A 13501-nucleotide genomic window follows, 5' to 3' on the forward strand; every position below is an offset into this window, starting at 1 on the left:
GGCTGACTGTTCACCTATACGGGTCCACAGGGATCTTTACCCTCTAGCAACATTGCTGTTGCTTGTAAGTATGGCCACCCAGCCCCTTCCCTTCAAGAGCTATCCTGACGTCTTACAGAGGTCCTCTGCAGTCTCCATAGCACTCTGACTGAAGTTGCTGGTAGAATGAGCTCAAAAGAGAGTCACAGAGTGGTTGGTGGAGAACTTAGACTGGTACATGCAAGTGACAGGAACCTTTCCCTGTACTGCTGCTTCCTCTGTTGGCCTGGCTTTTACTTGGGGACTGGGCCTGGGGCACCTGCCACCCACTGTGGCAGTTTCCCCTTTCCAGTGACCTTAGTGCTGGCCTCTACTAACACACTACCTCAAGGCCATAGATTCTGTAATATGCATAGAGCTCCCCAGAGCTTTGATTTAGGAGTGACCCCTCCGCAGCACAAATGTGAAGCCCAAGTCAGCGGGCCAGGAGGTAAAAGGAGGCAGCCCCTTCCCCCAACCCCCACCCTGGATTAATTTTCTGGACTCGGTTGGTTTTGATTTTTGTTTGAAGACAGTCTTACTATGCAGCCCAGGCTTGTCTCAAGCTTGTGGTCTTCCTGAGTCAACCTCTAAGTGCCGGATTACAAGCATGGAACACTTCACTAGGTGCAAAAGGTGTATCTTTTAGTGCTGTTTGGGAAGGTTCTTCTTATTCAAAGCAGAATTGGACTTTTGAATTTTTTCAGAGTCTGGATAAATATCCCGCCAACATCGCACCCTTTCATTTCCCATGGTACTCCCCACCTATAGACTGGAAATATAGGAATCACCTCCAGCATCAGGGCATTGGCACCGGGGTGGGGCACAGGACACATGTACTCTACACACTCTGGTGCAGAAGCTCACTAGGCAGCTTCCCAGAGAGCCCAGATCCCTGTGGGGCAACCTCATCCTTGACACTGGCTTCAAAGAGTGACCACAGTCTGATGCTTCTACTTGGCAAATAACCCTGGTAAAATGGAGCCATTAAACCCATCTTCACAGATAAGGAAACAGAGTCAGGAAGGTCAAGTCAGTCCCCCAAGGTCACTCGACTTCCAAAATGTGAATGATGCCGTGTTGGCCTTGCCCTTTCTTAGGCAGTGCCCTTGAAGCCCAAGCACCCTGCGATCAGGCGTGGGTGGAGGGCTCCAGGTGAGTCTGGGTACCAGTATGGAGAATGGGTTCTGAGCCTAAGGTCCTCTCTGTTTCTAGTGCGTGGATAATATCCGCTGCAATGGGCTCATGATGAATGCCTTTGAAGAAAATTCCAAGGTCACCGTGCCTCAGATGATCAAGTAAGTGCCCTTAACCTGTCTATACTCTAGGAACGGAGCATCTGCTCAGAGACTCTAGGACCTGGACAGGCCCAGTCTCTGGAACTGGGAAGATGCTGGGGATTCATTTCATGTTTTAAGTTGATGTCTGTTTGAATGGATCCTTTAATGTCGCTTTTACACGTTTTGAGTTTGGGGGTTTTATTTGTTATTGTCATTAGTGATGGAGGTGGTGTTTGTTTTCTTTTCTTTTCTCTTCTTTTCTTTTCTTTTCTTTTCTCTTCTTTTCTTTTCTTTTCTTTTCTTTTCTTTTCTTTTCTTTTCTTTTGTTTGGGATGGCATTTCTCTGTGTAGCATTGACTGCCCTGGAACCCATTTTTTAGACCAGACTGGTCTCCAACTCTAAGGTCCCCCATGTGTCTGCTTCCCTAGTACTGGGATTAAAGGTGTGCACCACCGCCATCCAGCTAGGTTTTCTTTTTAAATAAACTTTTATTTGCATGTTGGATTTTTATCTATTGGGCTTTTTAGAAATATTTAGGAATGAAAATCTCACAGATTGGTTTCTAAGGATTTTTCTTCTTGTTACAAAATAAACACATATAACATCTCAAAAGTACATAACAATCTAATTGCAGGGTGCAGTTACACAGCCAGTGTGTCTGCGTGAATAGTCCCTCGGGATAAGGGAAATAGCATCCTTCTGGACACAGTTGTCCCAGCCCTGATCCCATGTAACATCGCTTCCATAAACTTCCTGAAACATCTTTCCTCAAGTGACTCTTACCTTCTTCTTTCCTCTCCTCCTCCCTCTTCTTCTTTCCCCTACCCTGCATCACTTTGGCTGTCTGGCTCCCATCCTGACCTCTGAGTTTTAAGCCTGATGATGTCACTGGGTCCCTCCTGGGATGCCATTGCCTCCTGGCCTGTGTCTAGATGACTATGGCTGGCCTCTCTGTTATTTCCAGTGAGTGCCCTGCGACAGTACATACCACAGGACTTGTATCTAAAAGTTGCCAGACTCCCTTTGTTCACACTTGCCACCAAGAAAAAGGCAAGCACCTGATAAGCCTACTGTGTGCTACTGTTACATATATTCACAGTGAAAAAATCACTCTGCACATTTAGAAATTAATGAAGAAAAACTCTTTAATAATAGCATGTTAACTAGTTCTGCTAATACACAAAAGGGAACAAGCTTTCAACAGAATTTACCAGCCTGTATATGCCTTTGGCTTATTAATTCCAAATACACTATCACTCCTAAGCTTCTTTAGGTCCCAATTGCAAGATTGCACTTGGAACAATTTAAACAGAGACAGGAGACTTCAAATCTGGCCACTTGGGCAGATGGGAGATTTACACAGAGAAGATACTGCTACAGTTATTTCTCAAATACACTAGTGTTGTTCCTTTTGCATAGTTGCTACCTGGGGCCTTCCTGTCCACCTGGCAGTGATAGAACCTAGTGGGGAAACCCCCACTCAATTCCCGATTCAGCGTGCACACAAAAAATCACGAAGGACCATCTTGATGTAATTACATGAGGCCGTTTAATGACGGAGCTCCGGAACGACATGCAACCCACACAGGAGATAACGGATGTCGGCCACAAGGCTCGAAAGCTAGGGGTTTTTATGGGGTAAAGGGCTTAGGGGTGTGGAATTCAGCATAGCGACACACTATTGGCTTATTCAAACATCAGCAGAAAATTTACATGTATGTGCAGGGTGTCAGAGTTCTGTGAGTTGTTGACTCAGTTCAGATAGCCCTGTTATGTCTTCACATTCCTCTTTATCTTTAAGGTTAAGCTGTTCCCAGGAATGTTTTAACTACAGGGCATACCCAGGTTTGTTTTTCTTTTTTTTCAGCCCCAGGTAGCCTCTAGGCTCACAAACAACCAGCAATTTCTGAGTACTTTATATGACTTACAGGTCTTGAAATTTCATCTTTCTTTCAGCAGAACTATGTTTTATGGTGTACCAGGTCAGTTGTCACCCTGATCTGCCCCTTGAGTTACCTCTTAGAGGTGTGGTCTTTGATATGGGAAAGGACCTAACGGCTACTTATAAGTTGAGGATGTGTGGTGGTTTGAATATGCTTGGCCCAGGGAGTGCCACTACTTGGAAGTGTGGCCTTGTTGGGGTGGGTGTAGCCTTGTTGGAGGAAAAATGCCACTGTATGGGTGGGTTTTAAGACCCTCATCTTAGCTGCCTGGAAGCCAAGCCCAATTAAATATTATCCTTACAAGAGTTGCCTTGGTCATGGTGTCTGTTCACAGCAGTAAAACCATAAGGCAGAAGTTGGGACAGGGTCTGGGATATTGCTGTGATGCCCTGATCTTGCTTTTGTTTGGAAGAATGTAGATTTTGGGATTTTGGATTTGGAAAGTAATGCTTTAAGTAGGGCTTAAAGGACTATTCTATCAGGAATAAGGAAGACTTTGTTACTGAGAGTAATTTGAACTGTGCAGACCTGGCCCAAGGGTTTCAGTGGAGAAGAACTTCAGTGGGTGTCCTAGAGACTGTTTTTGTGGGATTTTGGTGAAGAATGTGGCTGCTTTTTGCCCTTCTCTAAAGAGTCTACCTGAGGCTAAGGTAAAGAGATTTATATTACTTCCATTGACTAAGGAAGTCTCAAAAAAGCCCAGCAGAAACTTTGTTCTCTGGTTTAGTCTTATGAAGAGCATTTTAATGAAAAGGATCAAGCTGAGAAAGGTAAAAATATAAAATGTATGGTTCAAGTAATAAAGGGGCACCAGGAAGTGAGATGGAGCTGAATCCTATGTTCGAGGAGATAGATTAACAGAGTAGTGACTTTAGGGCAAGATCCCACCCAGCTAAGCTTAGGTCCAAGCATAGTGATACACACCTTTAATCCCAGGAGACAGAGGCAAGCAGATGGATGAGTTCAAGGCCAGCCTGGTATAGAGCAAGTTCCAAGTAAAGAAAAGCTTAAGTCCTGGTGTGGTGGCACATGCCTTAATCCCAGCATTCAGGAAACAAAACCATGCAGATCTCTGAATTTAAAATAAATCTATAAAACAAGTTCCAGGGCAGCCAAGCTTAGGCAGTGAAGCAGTTGGAAAACAGAAAGCTGGTGATAATGTAATAGAACAAGGGGGCCATGTTCCAGCCCCAGCAAGCAGCAGAATTCACCAACTTCAGCCACATGGCTCTAGCTTTAGAGTCAATAATAAAACAGACTGAACATCTGAACCTATAACCCAGCCCCAATTAAATATTGTCCTTATAAGAGTTGCCTCTGTCATGGTGTCTGTTCACAGCAGTCAAACCCTAACTAAAACGGGGTATCTTCTTTGCCATGGGAATGGAATCCAGTTGGAGGGCAATCCTGGTGAGGAAACCTTGGCAGGTGTTTTCCCATCATGCTAAACTTGAACTATCTCTAGCAAGCCTGGTTAGTTAGTATACCACTTACCTTTGAGGTGTTTGGGGAGGTACTGCTCCCTTAGTTAACTAAATTCTACTTTATGTGACCTACTGTCTCCTAAGCAAGTTTATTAGTAAATCCTTTATAACATCAATTTTATCACCTCAAGTTTCTCCTGTATCACTAGGGATCAGCAGAGACAGCTCGGGTGCACCAGATCCCTTAAACTCCTTTGACAGTGGTCAAATATTCCCCTCTCCTCCACATCACTGACCACCCAGAGGTGGTGGCAGTGGGGGTCATAGGAAGAACTATTCAGTGAACCAAAGAGACACAATGAAATGCCACTATGGACAGTAGAGTGGGTGCCATAAGACAGTTTATGTGGTACTCGGAGGGTGCAGGGGATGAGAGACTAACTCACTTGGCACAGCTGTACAAGGCTTCCTTGAAAAGGGAACCCAGAGCTAGCATCTAAGGCCAGTTGCAGTTTGCTCAATAGAAAGGCCTTCTGGAAAGAAGTGAGTGTTTGCTCAGTCAGAAGAGGGCTGTGTGTTTGAGAAATGATGAATAATCCCATGGGCTTGCAGAGTTATGGGCTTAGAGTGCCGTGTAGGACGTGACTTGGTGAACTGTGGTCTCCAGGTACCTGATCAGACCAATTATCCCATAGGCCTTGGAGAAGACAGGCTCACCAACCAAATTAAGAGGTTTCACCATAGTCTTTGGTGAGTCCATTTAAAACACAGATTTAGAAGCAGGGTTGGGAGCAGAGAAATGGAACAGTAGGTAAGAATGGCTTAGAGTCCCAGTTACACAGTGCTCTCCTGCCCTGCCTTCCCCCCCCCCCACACCCCCCATATTGTGCCAGTCTTCCCTGCTGCATAGAGCAGAGTATAAGTTAGATGAGCAGGCCCAAACTATAAAAGGTACTTAGGTCTGTGGCACATACATACTCGCTCTCTCTGAGATGGAAGAAGGCACACATGCTCGCCCATAGCTGAGCTTGTCAGTTGGCCTAACCAACCACCGTGATCTTATCTGCATGTATGTTTCATCAGTGGACGTCTTGCTCACAGCTTTGTAAATATTGAACGTCCCTTGTGCCTCGTGTATATTAAGGGTACCATGAATATCTGGTACCCATGTGGTCCATTGATCCTTCCCCACATTCAACATATGGATACTGTAGTTTGTGTGTCTGTGTGCTGTGTCTCACGAGCTATTCCTATACTTAATTTCACTTCTCATTTCTCTGAGCTTTTTATAGCCCAGTCAGACCTTATTAACTAACACAGCAATCTACACCATGTGGTGAAAGATGGGGCGGGTGAGACGTGTGGGATTCAGTTAACAACGTTGTGTCTGGCAAGCCGTTGGGCTTTATTCTGCAAGTGGTAGAGTTGTACCCACCCACTTGGTGACCGCTCTGATAGAGCCCTTGGGAACAATGGTATCAGCTGAAAAATGGTAAGGAGCCAAGCTGTGGACTTGGTCAGCAGGTTTCTAAAATGTTCCTTATCCCTACAGGGATACGGCTTTAGAAGAAGGCCTTACCTCTGCTTCTGAGACGATCTCTTTTGAGATGTCACTCTCTCTGTAGGCCTTGTGGTTTATTCTACATACTTTGGGTTGGGCCCATGTCTTAATCAGGGTTTGTATTCTTGCACAAAACATCATGACCAAGAAGCAGGTTTATTCAGGAAAGGGTTTATTCAGTTTACACTTCCACATTGCTGTTCATCACCAAAGGAACTCAGGACAGGAACTCACATGGGGCAGGAACTTGGAGGCAGGAGCTGATGCAGAGGCCATGGAGGGATGCTGCTTACTGGCTTGCTTCCCCTGGCTTGCTCAGCCTGCTTTCTTATAGAACCCAGGACACCCGCCCAGGGATGGTACCACCCCCAAGGGGTCCTCCCCGAATTGATTACTGATTGAGAAAATGCCTTACAGCTGGGTCTCATGGGGGCATTTCCTCAAGGGAGGTTTCTTTTTCTGTGATAACTCCAGCTTGTGTCAAGTTGACACACAAAACCAGCCAGTACAGCCCACTTATCCAACTTCCCCTCTGGTCCGTGCAGCAGAGAAGACTGATGCAGCTAGGGAGAAGCAAGGCAGGGGACCACGACTCAGATAACAAGGAATTATCACTTGTCCACAAGTGACCCTAATCTGCTGCTCCGTTTCTTTACATCCTGCATTCACCCTGCTGCTCCTTGGAGGCTTTGGGGGAAAATATCAATACGTATTGATACTTCAAATCCCAGTATATCTAGAGAAAATACTTGGGAGTTGAGCATAAGGCCTCACACATGTTTGGCAGGTGCTCTACTGCCCAGCTGTACCACCAGCCCCCACCCCAAAAAAAGCACCTTAGAAGTGGTACAAATGGAAAAATAAGTCCATTTTCTCCGTTCCTTGGAGCTCTGTCTGTACTGTCGAGTGGGAGATGCCCTCTGCAGAGTCAGGGAATTCGGAGCCGCTTACAGCTCTCTGTGTTCCACGTACCATGCTAGGCCTCTCCAATTGGCTCACTCATTGCACTCTCACGAAAGTTCTTTGAAAGGCCTTATTTCCAGGTCACCGATGAGGAGACTAAGAATATAGAAGACAAGAAACAAGGATAGAGCTGACATCAAGGGGTGTCCTCCACATTTATGATTGAAATATAAAGTACCCACACGCACACACTAGTTTGTGTGTTTCAGTACTTAGTACCCTGCTGCTGACACTATTCTGGGAAGCTGTAGAGGCTTTGGAAGGCTGAGTTGAGTTGGAGGAGACGAAACTCTAGAGGGCAAAGGGGCTTGAGAGTTCTAACCACGCCCTGCTTCTGGATTCATCACCATGTAAGCTAGCAGCACCATGCTCCCCAGCACCGCCCAGCCACTGCCCTGTGGTGGACTGCCTAAATAAACCTTCCTCTCTGAAGTTACTCCTGTCTGATGTTCCGTCACAGCCGTGACAAAAGTAACCATGACAGGAGTAAACATATTCTCTACTCGGTAGTCAGGATAGTCTGAAGTGGTTTTGGAAGTTTGTTAGGTGGTTTTTGCTCTGGGGGAGTTCATTACGATAAAAATTTTAAGCTTATTCTTTTGATAAGAGTGTCTATTTATTTGTTGATTTATGTGCTCTGCTGGTACCATCTGACCAGAAACACAAAAGTTCTAAGATAGCTACTATCTGCAAGTAAAAACAACTACAAAGAAACAGTAGTCAATGTTCAGGGAATCCAGGCCAACACAAGGACGGAAGGAAAACCAAGTGAACACCGCCTTCCACTCTGAGACTCTCAGTTGTCAAAAATAAAAAGGCAAGCTGTGATTACAAAGATTTACAATGTCCACAAAAATGAAACAACAAAACACACTTCAGAGTCATTGCTAAAGCTTAATTATAATTATAGCCAAGCTGTTAGCATTAACTGAGTCTGCCATTAACTGGCTCCGCTGCCAGTTAGGACTGCATGACAGAATGGCTTTGGGGGCTGTTGATTCCCACCGAGCTCAGAAGGCGTCATTAATCTCGAGTTCCCTCTGAAGATTCCAGAAAAGCTGTTCTTGTCTGTGTTGGGAGGGGCAGGGTTGACAAGAAGGCCTGGTGGTAGCCTCACCCCTGACCTGGTGAAGAGACACCTTAGACATTTGTCACTACTTCCTTCTCCCTCAGTGTTCAGGTTCAGTGCCTCCTTATGTCACCGTGATATTCATGTCTGCACACATGTCACCTGTCCTTGCCCTCCCCTTTACAGGTCTGACGCTTCCTTATATTGTGATGATGTTGACATTCGCTTCAGCAAAACCATGAATTCTTGCAAAGTGCTTCAGATCCGCTATGCCAGCGTGGAGCGCCTGCTGGAGCGCCTGACTGATCTTCGCTTCCTGAGCATTGACTTTCTCAACACCTTCCTGCATTCCTATCGCGTCTTCACCAATGCTATGGTGGTCCTGGACAAGCTGATCAATATCTACAGAAAACCCATGAGTGCGATTCCTGCCAGGTAGATGCATGCCTTTTGCCATCACCATCTACTGGACTCTGACATGATGGTTTAGTGTGCAAAGGCACCTGCTACTGAGCCTGATGAACTAATCCCAATGCCTGGACCCTACATGGCGGGAGGAGAGAACCCACTCCTGCAAGTTGTCCCCTGACATCCACACTCACTTTATCACATGCACACACACACACACACACACACACACACACACACATATACACACACACATTCCCTACTGGGACCATGCACCCCCTCCTGAACCCCACATATTTCTCAGCCCATAAGGTCTCTGGAAAAAAGGCTGTCCTGAAAGCGGGAGTGCTAAAGGCACATATCATTCCCAGATCACACAGGGAGTATATTTCAAGACTGGTTTGTTTGTTTGTTTGTTTGTTTGTTTGTTTCTCAGACGAAACTAGGCCTGGTGGTACCAGCCTGTAATCCCACAGCTCTGGAGCTCTGAGTGTGAGGAGCAGAAGCACAAGGTCACCCTCAGCCATGCCTATTAGAGGTCTTCTTGGGAAGACTATATTCTCTAGGGAGGGATGGCTCTGCTCTCCCTCTCTGCCCCAAAGCCCCCTTGAGGCTTAGCCACCCACACTGCTGATCACTAAGCTGCTGCTGCTGCTGCTGCTGCTGCTGCTGCTGCTGCTGCTCCTTCTCCTTCTCCTTCTCCTTCTCCTTCTCCTTCTCCTTCTCCTTCTCCTTCTCCTTCTCCTCCTCCCTTCCCTCCTCCTCCTCCTCTTCCTCCTCCTCTTTTTCCTCCTCCTCCTCCTTCTTCTTTTATACTCTTTCACAACTAAGATTTTATTGGCCAAGGAGCAGAGTACACAGACATTCCAACTCTTTTTTTTAAGATTTATTTATTTATTATATATAAGTACACTGTAGCCGTCTTCAGACCCACCTGAAGAGAGCATCCAATCCCATTACAGATGGTTGTGAGCCACCATGTGGTTGCCGGGATTTGAACCCAGGACCTCCAGGAGAGCAATTAGTGCTCTTAACCGCTGAACCATCTCTCCATTCCAACATTCCAATCCTTATCACACGTACCCAAACACCGAAGAGTCATATTGTGTTCGTGTACCCAAATGAAGAGCTACGTATTGTTTTTCTTCGAATTTATCCCAATGATATTCCAACCTCAAACTCGGCAAGTTTCCCTAAGAGCTCTCATAACAACTACATGGTCATAACCCTCATTTCTACTGACTCACAATTCTATGCCACACACAGAACAGACTCAGAATTTCCATCTTTCACAGCACATTATCACAACTGTTAGGAAAATGAACTGCCATGACCAGAGACATCACAGTTCTGACAGGGCAAGGACCAAGGACTGGCTTTCTTACCAAATGGTTCTACTAGAAACACTATATATATGTAATAGAACCAGATATAACTGAAAATATTCCAGGCACAAATGCACAACTGAGACTCCAAATTGTCATTTAGTATGCTTTGTATTTGTATTGTAGGATATAAAGCTAGCCCCCTCTGCGGAATGTTATGGTGACCCCCGGGACAGACTCAGCCTCTCCTGATTCAGTATCCTGCTATTTTCCGGTTGGAAAAAAAGCCAAACAAACAAACAAACAAACAAAAAACAGCAAATGATTTATTTAACCTCTTTAAAAAAAAATAAAATTTTTACATTTAAAAAGTGGTATGAGATAGGACCCCCTCACCTTTTAAAAATGTTTCTAAAGAAGAAAACAAAACAAAATAAAAAACCCTCACATTTACAAAATAGTTGATAAAATATTCCTCTGGATTGTACAAGAAGGGAGGCACAGACAGATGTGATGAATACTTGGTCAGACTTGGTTTCTTTCTCTTCTTCAGAGGCTGGACTCTCCATTTTCTTCAGGCAGACCTGTAGTTTGCTGGTCAGCCACTTCAGCCGTTTGCCCTTCACTCCCCTCTTCCCTATTGTTTGCACTTTTTTTGTCTGATGCTTTAATCCTTTCCCACCTTGACAGGGGTGTGCTTGGCCAACAGCCTTGTTCATGGGCATCATGGTGGCATGGGGTGGGTACCATATCTGTCACAGAACTGCACTTCCTAGCTGCCACCACATAAACACCACTGAGCTCCTTTTTACCCACCCCCTAGTGCCCAAGCCTTGGTCAGGGAAGCCAAGGGATATTCATTATTCTCTGTCCCCTAAACCCCTTTGGGAAACTTAAGGGCCCACCCTTTACAGAAAGAAGGGAAAATAAACGGGAGAGAGATACAAAACGGCACCCCTGCTCTGTGTATACCTGCCATGCTTTGAAGAGTCCTTTATGGTATTATGTTCAAGTTACATCCTCCAGTGGACAGAACCCTCTAGATGCCTTGGCTCCCAGACCATCTTTCATACCTCCATCACTGAAGCCCTCCAATGGCAAGCTGGGGCCCAAAAAGGTAAAGAGACTTTCCACAAGGCCCTTACAAGTCTATGACTGAGGTAGCTTAAACTCAGGCCTGGCCTCAGGATCACTAAGGCACTAACTACACTTCTACCTACTCCAAACCCAGTAGACAGGTGAAATCCCTCAGGTACCATCATGGCAGAGACATGGGTTCAGAGTCAGAGACATCAGATGAGTCACTGCCTTTCCCTGAGACTCTGCTTCCTCATGCTCAAAGCACACCACTGTAAGGACAAGGGCAGACCATACAGGTTAGTATCCTCATGTGGGTGGACGGAGGCCTACAGTCAGGAGCCATAGCACCTCAGAAAGGAGGCAGAGGTAGGAACATCAGATAGAGCCATGCCCACCACTCAGACATCCAGCCTTGTGGAGATAGACATTGGTCCCCAAATCCTTTAATCACAACCCTGTGTAGGGACCCACCCTGGCTTGAAAGATCACCCGCTGTCAGCCACTGTGAGCCAGGTGGGCAAGTCTACACTCACGGCCTTTTCTCCCTCTTCCTCCCCTCCCCGCAGGTCCCTGGAACTCTTGTTTTCCAGCAGCCACAACGCCAAGCTTCTGTACGGAGATGCCCCTAAGTCCCCTCGCGCCAGCCGCAAGTTCTCCTCGCCACCGCCCTTGGCCATCGGGACGTCATCCCCCAGCCGCCGTCGGAAGCTGTCCCTCAACATCCCCATCATCACAGGCGGCAAGGCGCTGGAACTGGCTTCCCTTGGGTGCAGCTCCGATAGCTACGCCAACATACACTCACCCATATCTCCCTTCGGCAAAACCACACTGGACACTGGCAAGCTCTGTATGGCCAGCAGCTTACCCAAGACTCCAGAGGAGATTGATGTGCCTGCCACGATTCCAGAGAAGCCTGGGGAGCTCTCAGCCTCCAGGAAGCATAGTAAGTGGATACATGAGCAGAACTACCTCACTGGCACACATCACTGCTTGGCTTGACTGCGCTGGGCTTGCAAAGCCTGTTATACAGGATGTAGGCGATACAGACTGTGCAGGGGATAGGTTGCCAAGGTGAGGCCATCAGAAACTCCCAGGATATCATCATACCTCAGATGAACCTCAGTTGAAGTTCTCAGATTTGTGCCTTCCTTTTCCCTAACACAGTAGCATCCTGCATCCCTGTATTCAGATCATCTCATGGCCTCCTCCCTGCCCACAGGATTCAGTGTAGCTTGGGAACCAGACCAAACACTGACCAGTGAAGATCTGGTTCGTGTTACATTTGAAAGGTGCTAGAAGAGCACAAGAGGATATGCTGGGGCTGCCATTGAGAGAGCCAGAGGTGGCTTCCTTTTTTTTTTATTATTAGATATTTTCTTTATATACATTTCAAATGCTATCCCGAAAGTTCCCTATACCCTCCCTCTACCCTGCTCCCCTACCCACCCACTCCTGCTTCTTGGCCCTGGCATTCCTCTGTACTGGGGTATAAAGTTTGCAATACCCTGGGGCCTCTCTTCCCTGTGATGGCCGACTAGGCCATCTTCTGCTACATATGCAGCTAGAGATATGAGCTCTAGGGGTACTGGTTAGTTCATATTGTTTCCACCTATAGGGTTGCAGAGCCCTTCAGCTCCTTGGGTGCTTTCTCTAGCTTCTCCATTGGGGGCCCTGTGTTCCATCCAATAGATGACTGTGAGAATCCACTTCTGTATTTGCCAGGCACTGACATAGCCTTCCTAATGGATCCAATAATTTGATGCTCACCAATAGAAAGGGAGAACAGTCTAGACAAAAATGATGGGATGTAAAGTAATGGAGAATAAGGAAGGCACTGTTTGCTCTAGAAACAGCTCAGCACACCTGGCACACCAAAGATGGTGGCAGTGGCCCAAGATCCTTCTGGGGCCACCAGTGCCTTCCTATCTACGGCCTCTCCTGACCTTTCTACAAGAGTTCCATTGAGTTCTGTGTTATCTCAGATCAGGAAGTATGCTAGGAATTACCAGCATAGTCTTACTGTGTTTGTCTTTATATGTGTTTTTTATTTGTTTTGTTTTGTTTTGTTTTGTTTTGTTTTTTTTGAGACAGGGTCTCTCACTGAACCTGGAGCTTACTAGTTCAGTAAGGGTGACTGTCAAATGAGCCCCAGGGAGCCTCATGCCTCTGCCTTCTTAGCACTTGGGGTTACTGGGGTGTGCCTCTGAGCCTGGCTTTCTAATGTAGGTAAATATTGAACTCAGGTCCTCATGATCATGTGGTGAGCACTTTGCCAATGAAACCATCTTCCCAAAGCACACACTCGCGCACATACACACACATATATACACACAGACATATAGATACATACACAAACATACACATAGACACACACATGAACACACAGAAATGCACACACAGACAGACACAGAAAGACAAACACAGACAGA

The 13501-nt window shown here is 46.3% G+C and overlaps 1 protein-coding gene across 3 annotated transcripts in view; it reads left to right on the forward strand.

Moving 5' to 3' along the window:
- The window catches only part of Rasgrf1 (RAS protein-specific guanine nucleotide-releasing factor 1), a 117472-nt gene that overhangs the window by 73525 nt on the left and 30446 nt on the right, over positions 1-13501 (forward strand). For all 3 annotated transcript variants that reach the window (XR_001778822.2, NM_011245.2, NM_001357743.1), the window contains exons 13-15: positions 1234-1316; positions 8446-8694; positions 11639-12015. Coding sequence is in view for 2 of the 3 variants with exons in the window: in NM_011245.2 (NP_035375.1) it covers positions 1234-1316; positions 8446-8694; positions 11639-12015 (709 nt within the window). In the remaining variant the exon portion in view is untranslated. The remainder of the gene's footprint in view (positions 1-1233; positions 1317-8445; positions 8695-11638; positions 12016-13501) is intronic.

This window comes from Mus musculus, chromosome 9, assembly GCF_000001635.26.
Source record: "Mus musculus strain C57BL/6J chromosome 9, GRCm38.p6 C57BL/6J".
Lineage (NCBI taxonomy): Eukaryota > Metazoa > Chordata > Mammalia > Rodentia > Muridae > Mus > Mus musculus.